At 40.6% G+C, this 17,456-nt stretch overlaps 1 protein-coding gene across 1 annotated transcript; it reads left to right on the top strand.

Moving 5' to 3' along the window:
- The first annotated feature begins 8,835 nt into the window (after positions 1 to 8,835).
- Positions 8,836 to 10,296, top strand: LOC135697992 (ornithine decarboxylase-like). Its single transcript, XM_065217858.1, has 3 exons — positions 8,836 to 9,337; positions 9,395 to 10,114; positions 10,183 to 10,296. The coding sequence occupies exons 1-3, from the start codon at positions 8,901 to 8,903 to the stop codon at positions 10,286 to 10,288; spliced, it is 1,263 nt and encodes a 420-aa protein (XP_065073930.1). The 5' UTR covers positions 8,836 to 8,900; the 3' UTR covers positions 10,289 to 10,296.
- Positions 10,297 to 17,456: the final 7,160 nt, after the last annotated feature.

Raw genomic sequence — 17,456 nt, 5'->3', positions numbered from 1 at the left:
ACCCCGGAATTTGCTTAAAATCGGCTTTTATATACGTTTCGTCATCCATCACACAGCAGCCATATTTTGTCAGCATCTTCTCGTAGAGCTTCAAAGCCCGAGTTTTAGCCGTCGATTGTTGCCGCTCATCGTGGTTTGGGAAGTTCTGTACCTTGTATGTATGTAGTCCAGCTCTCTTCTTTGCATTCTGGACGTAGCTCTGCGACATGCCGATCTTTTTAGCCAAATCACGGCTTGAGACGTTGGGATTTGCTTTAATCATCCGCTTCACCTTTCCCTCCGTCTTTTTTTTCTCCGGTCCCGGTTTTCTTCCAGCTCCTTTGCCGTGGTCCAACGTCAACCGCTCCTGGAACCGCTTCAACACTCTGGAGACGGTTGAATGGTGAATGTTCAACATTTTTCCCAACTGCCGGTGCGACAGGTCAGGAAATTCCAGGTGTTTGGAAAGAATTTGTTCTCTCAACTCGCGTTGGTTCACCTCCATTTTCGTTGAATCGAAAAACACGACTTCGAGTTTGACAGCATGTATACAATACACATCAATGAGAAAGAGTGCAAAATTTGGTTGATTTTTACCCAATGGTAAAACAGTTATGCCCTGTTGAATGTGTCGCAATAATTTCGTGATCGCCCTTTAATAACATTCCGTTTGGTGCTAAACTGCGCTAGATTAAGAAAGACTTAGTGTGGGTTGTGCTTAATAGGCCGGAAATGGGGTAGTTAACCCTACTCTTGTAAGAAATCGTTGTACTGTTGGCGTATGTTTGCATCCCTATCCAACCGTCTCTCAAGTTGATTAAATCGACGCAAAGCCGTGCTCAGAGTCGCCGATCTTCTCATAGAACCCATTTTTTTGGATAGCGCGCAGTGTAACGGCCAGTAGTGTCTCGAGTGAGCGTTGCTTGAAAATGTTGCTCGCAATCTGTTTCTTCCTGGGAACGTAGTGGCTTCTCAGTCATCTCCTCGATAGCCCAAAATGTATCTATTGCTTTGTCGGATGGTTCCACAGTCGCTTGATGACAAGTAACCGTCAGATTTCTGCCAGGCCATTCGGATTCACCAGCAGCTACCTAACCAAAAACAGCATTGACGAAAATCGGAAGTGTGCTGTTGAGCTTTCGAGTTTGAACCCGACAACCATCGAGCAGATGAAAGTTGTAGAAGAATTGCGAACCAAAAAATTCGGGATCGGCAAGTTCCATACCGACTGGCGGTGCCCAATTTGCCAATGGAAGAGATGAAGATGGCTCATCAGGTGTGAGCCGCCCCAAAACCAGAAAATCCATTGAAATACAAAAATCCTAAATACGTGATGAAATGGATGTCTTGAGTAACTGACAGAGTGCTTCTGACAACAGGTTTGCCTGTGATCCAGAATCCAACAAGGCGCGTGCTAGATGCGTCCTACCCCAGCTGTCCTTGATCTTGAGTAGCACCGTGAGCAAGAAGACGTGATTTCCAGGATTTCCAACCGCCATGTTTGATGAAATAGATGCTAACGAGCTAGTAACCGTTTCACCACAGCTTGTAGCACCTTCCGAAGTAGATGATGTCGAAACCTGTGTCAACGGCGCCGGTGGTGTAGTGGTAAGCGTGATTACCTCTCACCCCAGCAGGCCTGGGTTCAATCCCAGTCGGCGCCGCCGGGATGTTCTGAGGCATAACATCTCTGATCACGCCTTCCTTCGGATGGGAAGTAAAGCCGTTGGTCCCCGGTTCATGAGTTGATGGGTCGATACGTAGGGTCCAGGTGTGGGAGGTGCCTTCCTGGCACGTCGGTAGCATTGGTGCTCAGCACGGAAAACAAGATCGACGGAAAAAACAAACCAAAGGAAACCAAAGAAACCTGTGTCCTTTGTGCGTTTGGAGCTTCCGAATCAGGAGTAAAAGTTGAACCGAATCCAGGGAATCTAGGATGAAGTAATGTGTGATGTTTCTTGGAACAGGTTTTTTTCCTTGATTTTTTTTTCAGTCGATCTTGTTTTCCGTGTTGAGCACCAATGTTACCAACGCAAAGAAGGCAGCTCCCACACCTGGACCCTACCTATCGACCCATCAACTCATGAACCGGGGACAAACGGACGGTAATTACCCGTGATCAGAGATGTTATGCCTCAGAACATCCCGGCGGCGCTGACTGGGATTGAACCCAGGCCTGCTGGGGTGAGAGGTAATCACGCTTACTACTTCACCGCTCTTGGAACAAGTTCTACAACGAAACTTAGATGGAGAATCACGTGCCATGTGATTTTGACCTAAACAAGTCGAACCTAAACCTTTTGCTCCCAACGACTACAAAGGCACCGACCGGGCTGCAGGAAATGAACAAGGCGCACCAAAAGATGTAAGCAAATATTCAGATCTTCTGAAAATAAGCTGCCTCGACACCTGAGAGGAACTATCCACTATTCTCCTGAGTATGTCCCTGAAATTGCCCTGACATTAATGAAACCAACCTGAAGATCTCCTAACTTCTGAGAATTTCTTGGATCTCTCGTGAAGTTTCCGATTTTTTTCATTATTTCACTTAACTTTTCTGACGTTCTTTGGACTATCCAAATATTTTTGAAACTTCTTGCTTGTTTCCTTGGAACACCGGCTATTTTCCTGAAATCGGTGGATTTTGCCTAGAATTCACCAAATTTACCCGAAGTTCTCTGAACTCCCCTGAAGTTCACGTAATTTTATTGACATACATAAAACTGCCCTGAATATTGATTGGTTTTGTCTCGTTGACCTCAGCATAAGTCACTCCAGAGGTCTTCCCCTGTGAAAGTTTAAATGTGGTGCAACAATCGTGCAGGTATTTAAGGCCACTAAAATTACTCAATAAATCAGCTTATTTCTTTAATTCAATCATAAGTAGTTAACCTAAGGAACTATCCCAGTCCGGCTCACGATGAGTTAAACGTTTTATTTATTCATTTAAATTTAATTCAACTGAACGGTATTGGTCTTATTGAACTACTCATATCTATATAGTACATAATATACATCAATACAGCAATCATAAATAAGAAACATCATTCTACGATAACAACCTCGATCCTCAGACTGCACTACATAATCTATAGAACATAAGTAAGAAAAGGTACACTTCAACAGTATTAATTACGAACAGCAGAAAAAAAAATAATATTCAGTATAGATCTGTGCGCCGATCAAAATATATTCGGCAGCGGTGTGATATGTTCTTTTCTGCCGGCGGTGGTGGCGTGGCCGCTTCACGCCGTTTGCTTTCGGCGGCAGCGGCGTGGCGGCATTGGTCGGCATGAGTTTATTTTTAATGATTTAGAAAAAAATACTTTCCAAACCAATCGCACATGGACAAAAAATGCTACCCACATTTGAGTTCAGATTACTCAAAATCGCTAAAACGTAGGTCACTAAAAGTATAGGTAAATTGTCCGACACTTTCTAAGACTAAAACCACAATCAGTTTTCCTCGTCTTTGAGAAGTTTTCCTCGAAAAAGCGTCGAATAATTTACTCATTCTATGAGTCACCTACGTTTTCGCGAATTTGAGTAACCTGAACTCAAATATGAGAAACTCTTACTTAATTTTGAGCGTTTTCATTGGTCGTGCATGCGGAATTTGTTTAGAAAAGTACGTCAAGTGCTTGTTAAAATTGCACGGGTGGAACCATATGGCAAAGTGTTTCAACCCTTTTATTAAGTATAAGAAAAGTACGTTTTGAAGGGGTGGATAGTATATAAAAGCAATCTGTTGCATTACGTAACAGCCACTGCTTACTGCTCAACTCTATTTTTGCAAATGCAGTAATTGTCATGAATGAAGATTGTTTAATCCACATTGTTAGGGTGGATGCCTGACCGACGTGCAGATACGGTCAGCCCAGCTATGTTAAAAACTCGTTCACCTGGCGGGCACACACAACACTTTCCGAACCAAGACTGCCAACCAAGGATGCTTACTTAAGGGTCACGTACACCACCGGAGGTGCAAAGGTCCAACGCAAAAGACTTTCATCCTGGGCCAAGGTCAGATTTCTACCGAATTGCTTTATTTCCTTGTTGAGGCTCCGCAGCCATGAGCCCCTGGGTCTGCCGATGTCCTGCCGGATTCCAATCCAGCGCTTGCTTTCAGATTTCGTTTCCGCCCCGTCGAAGTGTGTGGCCGACCCACTTCCACCTTCTCTCTCGAATTTCTGTTGCTATCGGCTTCAGATGACATCGAGGATGATGGAGCTCGGCATTCGAGATCCAGTTGTGAGGCCACCAGGTACAAATTATATACCGCAGGCATCGGTTGATGAAGACCTGCAGCTTCTGAGTGTTCTCCGCTAATACACACAACGTCTCGCTGGCGTATAACAACACAGATTTCACGTTCGAGATTACAACTTGGATTTTGGTGCGTTGACTTATCTGGTTTGATCTCCATACGTTTCGTAAACTCGCAAAGACAGCCCTAGTCATCTTGATTCGTGCACCTATGTCGCTCTTGGTCCCGCCGTCCGACGCTATTTGGATGCCAAGATTTTGGAAACTGTCGACCTTCTCCACTGTTTGCCCCGATTGCCCGTGCTGACATCCAACGATTTGGTGTTGTTGACGTTGATTATGAGACCCGTCACGGTCAATTGCACCCACCATGATCTCGTCAATTACGATGAGGAACAGTAGCGGTGATAGTATACATCCTTGTCTCACACCAACGACCACCCGGATAGGGTCAGACAAGGCTCCGTTATGTAGAACTATGCACGTCAAAGCCTGATACTGCGCTTTGATGAGGTTGACAATTTTATCCGGGATGATGCGGAGCGAGACAATGGTCCACACAAAATCTTCCGGCACAGAATCCTGCCTGCTGCCGCCTGAGAGTCGCGTCGATCTTCTCCTGTATCCGATTCAGGATAACTTTGCACAGAACTTTGAAAACAATACACAGTAACATGATGCCCCATCAATTGTCGCACAGTCAGATCCCCCTTCTTTAGGACCTTCACTAAGACGCCCTGCATCCAGTCGGACGGAAAATTGCGGTGTCCCAGATATTACAGAATAGTTGATGCAAAATTTGAGCGGATAGCATGGAGTCAGCTTTCAGCATCTCCGCTGCTATTTTGGATTTATGGAAATGAGTAGATGATGCGTGCGCCGCCGCGAGTGCTAGGTCCGTGGAAAAATAGAAGACATAAATGTCAATAGGAGTCTAGCCTTTCCGATTGGGACGATGTACTGTCAGAATTGTCAGAAGAATTGTCAAACAGTCATCTGAAAGCAAAAGTCATGGTCATGTTCAGAAGCTTCCTAAGTACATTTTAAGTGAATTTTTTATCTTATTATCCTAAATTAATAAAGCCTAAAATTAATCATAAAGTTAATTTATACTAAGGTATGTACAGAATTCAACATCCGAAGGACTGCGAGCAACATGCACTTAGAGCTAGAACTAAAATACATTACATTATGTTAACAGGGAAATCTACCAAATACAGTTAGAAGTTAGAGTAACGAAGGTTCTCCCTACCAATTTCGTATTCGGTAAGAAACAAAAATGAATGTGAATTAAGGTTAAAATGTTGCCTAAAACTAACTAGAGATCATTAAGCAGGCTAGCCCAAACTATTCAAGTAAGGTCTGGAAAGACTAAATCGAGACGAACCTAATCTATCATGCTCATCTCAATATATCCACTTATGGCTTAGAAATTAACCCACTAAAATAGGATACATACGAATCGACTAGCACTCAACATAGTTGCCAGGATATTCGTTGGAAATAAGTGAGGAAGTTCGGAAGGAACACTAAATCTACGATTGAAATCAATTATGAGGAGATAAAAACTAAACACTGAAGCAATTTATATTTTAGGAAATTTTAATCGGCCAAATACAGTAGCGTTAAGAAAATTTCCTTTCCATTGTGCTGGTTGCGGGCGGACATGACAGTAGAAATAACTCATCAACAAATACCTAGCTGATTTAGTCAAAATTTAGTTCTGGCTATGTTACTCAATTTAGGGAAGATCTGGTTTTAATTAAATTGAGTGGCTTTTCACTCAATTTTTAGAAGCCACGAACAGGCGTGCACACAAGTTCTAATTTTAATGCGTTCAAGATGGATTTTACTGCCTAGATGTTACGGAATTTTCATCGGCGTGATATAAATTTATTCGGCGGCGTGAACCATTTTACTGCGGCGGCGCACAGGTCTAATTCAGTAAGCTATTTGTTACTTAGGGACTGTTCATAAACTACGTAGACAGTTTTTTTTTGGGATTCTTGACCCCCCCCCTCCCCCTGCGTTGACAATTGTCCATACAAAAATCTAAAAATTTGTATGGACCGAGGATAATTGTCAACCCCTCCCCCCCATATAATGTCTACGTAGTTTATGAACAGCCCCTTATTAGGTCTCCATGTTTCATTTAGTCGGTTGACAAATTCTCGGAACTTCACTCCTTTGGGCCAGGTAGATGCAGTCATTGCTAACGGTTCCCATTTCTTATTCAACACGATCTTGAATGAAATGTAGTCCAGTGTGTTAATATCCTTCCACTTTGGCACCAGCTTCACTAACTCATTGCAGTTTGATAACGGAGCACCGAGAGAACGAGATACGATTTGAGTTATATCGAGTTCGGTGGCACATTTGTCAATATGAGACAAATACAACGAGAAACCTCTGCAATCCTGTATGTGTTTCGGTTCCTGCATCCTCTCGGGTTCACTTGCGTTGTCGAAAATCTCATAAGTACTATCGAGAAGTTTTAGAGACGATACGAGCGTTGAATAATGTGGTATTATCGGTCCTGTTTCTGGGTAACTTAAGTAAGGGTATCGACAATATCAGCGACAGTATTCTTCAGTTCTTTGATTTCAACTTCGATCGATCTAGCCGGAATGGTATTTGTAGTTGTCTCTCTCTATATCTGCATAATTCTGTCAAACATCCATCGCCCATCCAAATTTTATTGCTCGATAGCACACTCAAGTCCGTTACACTCAAACCAACACATTCGGCGTGGAATGATTTGGCGCATTCTCCTCGCACACCGTAAACGGATCAACGTTGATGTCGATGTGAAAAGAGATTTTTTTACAATTCCAAGCTTTTGACATCATGGAGAACCACGGTTGCTTCCACTCACTTGCTATAAAAAATTGTTTTCCGGAATAATGAAATCATTAGATGATATAATGATATATTGTACTTACAAGCAGGGTTACATCCACTTCTTCTTCTTCTTCTTCGCATTTCAAGCTTATTGCATATAGCATATTAGCTTATTGCGTGCTCTCAACTTAGTGTTCTAGATGCACTTCCACAGTTATTAATTGAGAGCTTTCGATGCCTGTACCATTTTTGCATTGGTATAATTGTGTGGCAAGTCCAATCATACTTCTAAAGCCCAGGGAAGTCGAGAAATTTTCCAACCCGAAAAATTCCTAGACCGGACCGGGAATTGAACCCAGCCACCTCCAGCATGGCCTTGCTTTGTAGCTGCGCCTTTACCGACTGAGCTAAGGGAGGCCCACTTACTTGCTATAAAAAAATGTTTTTCAGATTTATGAAATCCTGAGATGGTATAGTGATAATTAGTACTTGCAAGTTACAAGATGAGGACGTGAAGTATGTGTTTGACACATTAAATCTGTCAATATTGCTTTCAGTGCGTCACAATCAGCGATTTTACGACTCGTGAGTGCTCACTCTGAGTGTACGCTCACGAATCATACGATGGCTTATTGTGACGCTCTGAAAGCGAAATTGATGGGTTTTTTTGAGTTAAACACATACTTTACACCCTCTTCTCGTTACCTACAAATACAACATATCATTATATCATCTAATGATTGCATAATTCCGAAAAATATAATTTTATAGCAAGTGAGTGGAAGCAACCCTGCTTACAAGTAACAAGAAGAGGGTAAAAAGTGTGTGTTTGACTCATAAAACCTGTCAATTTCGCTTTCAGAGCGTCACAATCAGCGATCTTATGATTCGTGAGCGTTCACTCAGAGTGAGCGCTCACGAATGGTAAAATCGCTGATTGTGACGCACTGAAAGCAATTTTGACATGTTTGATGTGTCAAATACATGCTTCACGACCTCTTCTTTAAACCTTCAAGCACTAATAACCATTATAACATCTAATGATTTCATAATTCCGAAAAACAATTTTTTATAGCAAGTGAGTGGAAGCAACCCTGTGGAGAACAACAAAAAAATATTCCACTAGGTTGTCGTGACCGGACCGAGGTTTCCAGACTCGGTCACGGCAACACGAATCTCGGCTGATCTGCTTCCAGTACTGCTGTTTCAAATATTTCTTGTATACGCCAACTAATTGAGTACTGATCTCTTGAAAGCTCATCAATTATATTGAAACAATGCAACGGTTGTACAAAAAGTTGATTTATTGAGATAAAAGTAAGATTTTCATCTTGTCTCTAGTGATATTCACATGGATTGTAAAACCGTACCGCGTGATATTATTCCTGCCAAGAATATCAGTGTCGGAAGTGAAATTCAGTGCTAGACCAATATCTTACGTCAATTGGCATTGTTGACAGCACGCAGCACTGCCTTAAACTTAAAATCTCAACAACACCATCATAACACTTGAACCACCAATCTCATTTGCACTAACTTCTGCCATAATTAATCGTGCATTCACCCGCCATCCATCCGCCAATGCAAACCAGTAAACTCTCCCGTCTATTTACAGTTGAATATTTCCATGAATAATTGGTTCGTCTGGCGATAAGATGCACAGTGTACAGGAATTCCCAAAAATTTGAGATGTCTAAAACTGTTCACTGCTGTTATCTTATCAACCCTTTCAAGCACTGCTCAGACAATCAGCACCAACAAGTACCGCATTCAATTAGCGAACTTCAGTGACGACGATAGCGATCCGGAGCACCATGGACATACTCAACATTCTCAAGTATGGGTTGGAAATTGTTGACGATTCACTCACAACCAAAGAGCTGATCGATCAACTGGTATCCATTGGACCCCTGCAAGAGCCACTCCATCTGACGGAGCTAGACAACGTTGTCAAACGCCACTACCAATGGTTGCGACATTTACCGCGTGTTCATCCCTACTACACCGTACGGAGCAACAACGATGCACGGATTTTGGGAACCACTGTTCTGCTGGACTGCGGGTATATTTGTTCTTCGAAAGCGGAGGTAATGCAGATTATGGAGCTTGGTGTAGAACCGGAGTGGATTCTGTTAAAAGATGCAGCCAAAACTACAGAGCTATTGAAGTTTGCTCGAAGAAAGCGCTTGACAGTAGTTTTTGAGCACGAACAGGAACTTAGGCAGATACACCAACATTATCCGGAAGCAGAGTAAGAAATCGGTTTCTTTGAATCTACAAAAGTGTAACATAAGATCATCTTTTCAAGGATTTTGGTTCGGTTCGGTTTCAATACAGATTCATCGCTGGAGCATGATTCCCACATCAAAACACACGAGCTGCTGAATATTGCAAGGGATCTGGAGCTGGATGTCATTGGTTGGTGTTTTAATGGTGGAGCATCTTTCCGCCATAACGACGGCGTGGTCTACGAAGCCATCCGTAAAGGTCGTGAAATCAGCGATTTTGCCTTGATTCTTGGCTTCAACTTTAGGTTCATCAATCTGGAAGCATCATTTACTGGTGAGCAGGATAACGAGCTACAAGAGTATTCCACCCGAATCAATCGAGCATTGGCCGAATTCTTCCCCGATCGATGGAATCTTACCGTTACGGCTGAATCAGGGCCATTCCTTAGTGCAGCAGCAGTAACGGCGGTTAGCGCAATACACGGAAAGCGTGTTTTCTGGCACCGACAGTTTCCATCGCAGATCGATAGGGTGTTTTACTACCTGAACCATGACATCGGTGGCGATCAAGGTCAAAAACAGATTAAACCGATCATTTGGAAAAGTTTGACAGATTGCGGGGCAGTTTGTCAGTCTAGTCTGTTTGCGTCCAGTAACGAGTGTATGCTGGAGAACCTACCGCTGCCGGAGGTGAATGAGATGGATTTTTTTGTATTCGAAAATCAAGGTGCTAGTTTGAGCGATCTAACCGAACTACAATGCACTCCTATCGTGTTGGTATTTGTTCGGAAAAGCATGTGGTAAGGCCATTTGAGTTAAGCTGTCTTTGCAGGCGTGTGAGGGTGTAATTTTTCTTCTTTTATTCCAGGGACTTTTTGGAAACACTATCAGTTTCAAATCATCCCAAGACGTGCATACTAAGCTCTCAGTATTTGCAACGGGTAGCAAAAATTGAACGATTGAGATTTGAGTGAATTATGATTATATAGATAATAGGTACAATTTTTACATTTCAATCAAATCGATACGAGATTTACACGGAATACTAATACGAAAAATGGATACCACTAAGGAGAAAACAAATTGGGAGTATGAGATAAGAGATTCACAAATATAATCAATAAACAAATAACATTGCTCTAAAGATAAATATTACGGAAGCAAAGCAAAGAGTACGGTGGAGCAAAAGTTCGACCTTGGAGTACTTTGTGTTTTGTTTATACATTAAAGAGACTGATAACTTCAAGCATTTGGCATCAAACTAATACCGTACACACGATCCATAGCTCCTACACTTTCTCTCACAAAGCCATGACATAATTACAGCGTTGTATCATGCAAAGATCCTGAGATGTAGACCCAGAATTTAAGATTACTAGTACCACCTAGTGAGAGAATTCCGAACTAAACTGTCCACAATTAAAAAGCCCTTTTCCTCCTGAACAACTTTGCAGGAAACAGCAACTTTGAATCTAGCAAGGATCCCATGATATCTCCTCAGCATTTACACGACATTTATATGGTCACTATTATCACCTAGCGATATTGCAGAAAACAGCAACTTTGTATCTAGAATGCCATTATTTTTAGTAGCAATAAAGGAGAAATGGCTCTAATGTTGGCCTGTGGATCTAAGATTGGGCCCATCGCTAAAAATCTGCTATTTATCAATTGTGCACACTAAGATCTTGGTTCCGTGTTCGGTAAATTTTACCGAAATCAGAACAGCTGAATGTTCGGTAAAACTTTGTCCTTCATTTTAAAGGCTATTGAATTTAAAAATAATTTTAAAACATGTTCAACCTTGTTTAAATGATCAAATCTTGTCATTTTAGTGGAGATTTAGTTTCAAAGTAGCTGAAAAGCAATTGAATTGAATTGCATAAATTTTACCGAACAGTTCAGCTGTTCAGATTTCGGTAAAAATTACCGAAGTCGGTGATAATTTCTAAGTGTGAGTCTAGATGAACGCGTCATTGGGATGGTACTAATGGATATTTTTGGTCGCTAATGAAAATTTAGTCGATTGCTGAATTTATGTATGGGCCCAAATTAGGGGCAGTTAGGCCGAAATTACATCCGGGGGGATGGACAAAACATGAGTTTCTGAATTAATTATTTAAATAATTGCGCAAGTGTACGCAAAATACCATCAATTATTCAAAATGAACATCAAGTACACTTTAACTCCTCGAAATATCTCAGAAGTATACTGTGGTATATTTAAGATATATGGATTTGACTCAAACAATATATTTTATTTAAACAAATGCAGTTTATATTTTTCAATAATCGATCTGTATTGAGGTCCTCAACAACTGTGACAAATGTGATAATCAAGCTTACGGATGTTAAGATCAAGGTTGCAAAGACTCATTTCAGCTAAAATAATGTTTTTCGGAATAATAAAACCAAAAGATGGTATGATGGCATGTTTTACTTGTAACTTACAAGAAGAGGTTACAAAGTATGCGTTGGAAACATAAAACTTGTAAATTTTGCTTTCTATGAGTCACAATCAGCGATTTGCTGATCGCTGAGTGAGTGAGTGAGTGAGTGAGTGAGTTTGTGAAAAATCGCTAATTGTAACTCTCATGAAGTGAAATAAACAGGTTTAATATGTCAAACACATTCTTTGCAACCTCTTCTTGTATCCTACCAATTCAAAATTTGATCATGGCATCTAATTATTTCATAATTTAGAAAAACATTGTTTTAGCTGAAATGAGTCTTTGCAACCTTGGTTAAGATGAACTATCTGGTGGCCACTCGGATACAGTTACATAAAAAAGTCATGGCCTACATTGATCAAACTTACGCAGCAATCAATGTTATAATTGTTCCGAATCTTCAGGCGGGCCATCTAGTGACCATTCGGAGCCAATGATTAGCTAATATATGAAAAAAACACAAATTTAGTACATTATATAAAGTATTAGATCATATCTAAGCATACTTTGATCAAATTATCATAGCAAGTAAATTTGCGGATGTTCCGGATCTTCCTGCGGGCCATCTGATGACCAATTAGATCTATCACCATTTTATGACTATCACCATTGTACTACATTTCATATAATTGCAGACACAAATCATTGTCATCCCAATTGTCCAATTTACGAAACAATCAGTTATACGGATGTTCTGGATCTTTCAGCGGACCATCTGGTCACGATTCTGATTCAGTGTAGCTGTATTCTGAGCTGGATCTGGATGAAATCGTTGGTGTTTCAACACGGAAATACGTCACGTCATCGAGGCAAACGTGCCTCTTCAACGTCCTCCATTGAAGCCGCCTTGGTCAAACTCCAGCCTTCGCCAATTGAAGCGCCGTAGACGATCTGCACTTCGGAAGTATAGTCGCAATAGGTCTCAACAGTTGAAGCATCGCTTTGTGCTTGCTAGTAACAAGTATGCTCGTTACAATCGCATTCTGTACATTGATCGAACGCAAAGGAACACAGCAAAAAAATAATTTTGATATCACATCAAAGTGGATGCACTACAATCATGTCGAAAATTTCATGTAATTTTTATGACCACATAAATAAACAAATGCAGTAAAAGCAGCGTAATGTCAGTTCATGCATTGTATTAATGATAATTTTGTCCTTTTTAGCAAGTAATATTACACCATATTTTCGACATGATTGTAGTGCATCCACTTTGACGTGATATCAAAATTATTTTTTTGCTGTGAACTTGCGTGTGCATACGAAAAATTTCTAGTCGTTCAAAAAATACCCCAACAAATACCGCAAAAATGGAACGACGCATCGGGTTTTTTTTTGTAAATAATGGGTGCAAACCTTCATATCACGCGTTCTCATTGACTTCGTTTGGCAGCTTATTAACAATAGTATCGTACCAAACGCATAATTGACTTGTTAACGCCAAAATATTGGATTTATTTGAAGTTTACTGCACGATAGGCCTAAAATGGGCTATTAGGCCGAAGTAGTTCTCTACCCTAGCTCTTCTAGATATAGAAAAAGCATTCGACAGTGTTTGGAATGAAGGTTTGATTGCTACACTCAAAAAATTTCACACGTTTGATCGAAGTGTTTAAACACTTGATTTTCTAAATGCACAATCACATTTACTTTAAGTGTATTTCACCTTGGTTCAATGTGTTATACACGTTAATTTATAGTGTTTCAAACTTTGAAATGTTGAAAATCTTTCACTATCTATTTAAGTGTATTGCACATTGAATCACGCTACTGTTCAAAACAGATGGATTTAAAGTGTTTTGCATTTCAATACGATGTGAATTGCTTGCTCAGAAAGGTAAACATCGATAACAAGAGTTGTGACTTTATCCTATCATCCTGCCTCATATATGAGAACAACCGTGAGATCGAACGAAGACTTCGGCAGCAGCATACCCCAACAGTCCATGATCGAATCCCAAATCAGACCCATTAAAAATATATGTGAAAGCTCTGGCCTCTGGCAGTTTTGTTTTTTATATTTGTCGATTCATTTTTAGAGTCGGTAAAGTAGAATTCGATAAAGTAGAATATTGTAGAATATTGAACTATGGTGTGCAAAGCTATTGATATCACCATATGAGACACATAGAATCCAAGTGTGTCACAATTCAAATCCATAGTGTTCAGGCATGGTTCATAGCATAAGATTCACACATGAAATGGATGTATTTCACAATATGCGCAAAATTAAGTGTGAGACACATGATGATGACGTGTGGAATTTTTTGAGTGTAAATTGCCGGAAGCCTCGCAACCTGCGAGATTTCGACCACTGAATACGCTTCCTGTCTCAAAACGAGTAACTTAAGCGCTACCTCCGATGGGGACCACTCGTCACGGTTTGATTTGCCCGGCAAGAAACCCAACCTCAGGGCGGGTTTATGTGTAGAAGAAACCGAAAATTAGTTTGAGGGCGATTCAGCAGACTGAAATCCCACGAGGGATTGAGATCCTCACAGAGAGAGGCTGCTTCAAACAGTCTTAAGGGATAGTTTGTGCTAGCCGCCGTTTTACCGAAACACAAAAAACTCCACTCACATTTATCATCACTGGAGGAACTTCCCCATTCAGATTACCTCCATCGATCGTGACACGTGAGTGCGGAGACTGTTTTCCCAGGCAGTCCAACCTGGCGTAAATTCTGCTAACAAAAATACCCCAACAAATAACGCAAAAATGGAACGACGCCAAATGTGAAAAACCTAGTGAACCAAAAATAACATTACATGGAAAGCTTAAATTTTACAAAAAAACAACATACATTTCAGGGGCAAATAACGGAAATCATTGTAAAATTTATTAGAGTTCCTAACCTAGGTTTGTTCATAGCTTGTTCCTTTCCATAGGTTTGTTTGTTTGCTAGCTCTCCCTAATCGTGCGTGCGGTTTTTTGATCTGGTTCTAGCGATTGCTAGCCTATCCTTTTACTTGCCTTCGAGCTCATGTGTTTGTGTGTGTGGAGATTTTCATGCATTTTGTTTACTCACGGTACCAATTATTGTCGTCGCTGCTTCATCCGTACCGGCACAGAAGCATCCCTTTGTCGGAGTGAGGTCGGCAAAGAAGCACTCTATTGATCGGTGTGGGTGTTGCGCATTGCACCCCGGACTGATATGGTGCGGAAATTCCCAATCGAATCCTCGAATTGGAACTGATACTAGCGCCGATTGCCGGTGGCGCAGATGTCGACGAGGGGATCGTCGGTTATGCACGGAAGCACGTTAGTTCACGTGGTGGATGCTGGCGGATTTGGCCAACGCTCTGTCGGAGAATAGATTAACGGTGTCTCCCATCCAGATTCTTCCCAAACTGGGAACCTTGACGTTGAAGCGTGGGGTCTAGAGAGCGCGAAATTTTATCATGGGTGCGGTGTGCCGAGCAAAGCCATGAGATTTGGGCTGTTCGACACATTTAAGTCAAATCTCCACACAAAAGACATTATTCTCCTTAACCTTTCTATACACCTTACACACACAAAAGTTGACCGCACGTAACTAATGTTTGAACTCTACAGGCTAACGAAAAGGAACGAGAAATGTAACATTAAATTCAGTGTTTTAGACTTCTCACATTTTAAACTTCACATACCACGAAAAACACACCGCGACACTAAGTACACTTAAGTATCAACTACTCGCACTCTCGCCTCTTCCACGGTTCAAGTCAAAGTGAACGAGTAGAAGTTCCAGGTGTGGATTCAACGGTCATCGAGGCCGTAAGTACGTCAAATTACCGAAGTAATTCAACGACCTTTCAAACGACAATTCTCATCAACTTTCTCTGAAAATCATTCAATGCTACATCCCTTTCTTTATCATGCAATTTCAATATACTGTCTAGCTCAAATCTATTTTCGGTTAATCTTTTAAAAGAGAGCACGGTTCGGATTCGTACCCGGACTTTAACGAACAGGTAGCTTATTCGGGTCAAATGGAATTAATTGGCTGAACGTATGGGAACTCATTGCTTGTTGTATGACAAGTGAAACTCTACATGAGAGGACATTCCTTGGCGGGGAACAATTTTACGATTTAATTGTAAAAACGTAACTTCATGCAATTTGATAAAATGAGTAAATTGCATAAACATGAATTCTGTATAAATAAAAAAACAAAAATCAATATATAAATAAATGAAAAGGGTACTAGTTACAAGGTTTATTTTTCCACTCTATATTATGTAATAACAGTCAATTCTCCACAACTCGATGTCCACTAACTCAAATTTATAGAACCATAATGAAAAAATATTCCATGGCTACTGTGATAGCAATATTGTGTGGGATTGTTATTCTATAACTCGATGGTTCCTTCAATATTCAGTTGTAGCGAGTTCACTTTAGTTCAAAATTATTTAACTGACAGAGCTTTGCAGGTAAATTAACAAAATTCCAAATTTGAACAACTACCTTTTTGAGCAGGAGATCCTCTGGGTAGCATTCTTGGGCCTATATTGTAAAAGATAACTGTAAAATTTGTAATGTAACTGCAGAAAATTTTAGATATTTTTTTTTAAATGGAAGATTTCTCCCAACGCTTCCAAAACTCAACTTATAATATTGAGCTTAGAGCTTCCTTTTTGAAACCTAGTACTAGTCACATAGTCACTTTGAACGGAGTTCCAATATCTTGGATTAGTACTTGACCAAAAGTTTATTTTTAAAGATAACATTGAGGGCTCATATTATAGTGAAAACTCAGTGAAACACAACAATCGACTATAGCTCAGCTCACAACCTCATCAAGGTAGATAACGGTAGGAGTAGGAGCACGAAGAGCACGAGGGCCAGAGAGTGTTTAGTTCTACGAATGTCCACGATTTGGGCTCAACTGTGTTTTTTTTTTCGAAGAGAACCGGTAACGATAGACTAAGAACAGCTTCCAACGCCTATTTTTCCATCGCCTCAATAAATCATTGTATTTAGAACTATCGACTATTCTCCCATCCGGGGAATGTAAGGTTCTGTAACAGATTTGTGTAAAATATATTCAGAATTTGAATTGATTATGTAAGGTGGTCGTTATTTCATGCATGTTTGATGGATTTGATACTAACTACAATGTTTGTAAGAACTCAAACTTATTTTAATCATCTATACAATTTTCATTTGCTGCAATTACGGCCTCAACCCGCTTTCTGAATGCTAGACAGGTTTTGATAATATAGACCCGGTATACAGACGCGGGTCAATGTTTTTCTGAGGCTGGCTGTACTGGAGTGGCGTTTGGCACAGGCCCTGACCTTCTAATTTAATTTTTTTTTAGGCTAGACAGAGGAAAATAATAAACAACTTTACACGGTGATGCACCCCGCTAGTGTGCGTGCGTTAAACGTCACTAATCTCTATAGAAAAATCAGCCAGAGCTCGTAAATCCAAAAATAGTATCGAAACGGGTGCTCCATTAATATGTAAATCGATAGAATCAACTCTTTCAAACAGCGACTGCTGAAAAACACTTTGCTGATTTCTAGCATTGAGTCATAAGTAAATCAGAATGCTTGAAGAATTTCAATCATATGCCATGAACCCATATACACAATCGCGAACGTTTCACATGAAGTGGATTTTCGCCACGATAAAGTAACCGTCATTTAGAGTTATCAATCCATCGTAAGTTATCGCAGCTTCAAAATGCCACTTTCGTCCA

The sequence above is a fragment of the Ochlerotatus camptorhynchus genome, unplaced genomic scaffold, assembly GCF_037179485.1.
Source record: "Ochlerotatus camptorhynchus isolate MF236.1 unplaced genomic scaffold, CSIRO-AGI_Acam_v1.1 ptg000081l, whole genome shotgun sequence".
Taxonomy (NCBI): domain Eukaryota; kingdom Metazoa; phylum Arthropoda; class Insecta; order Diptera; family Culicidae; genus Ochlerotatus; species Ochlerotatus camptorhynchus.
Note: the sequence above shows the minus strand (reverse complement) of the source record. Positions and strands in the feature narration are given on the sequence as shown.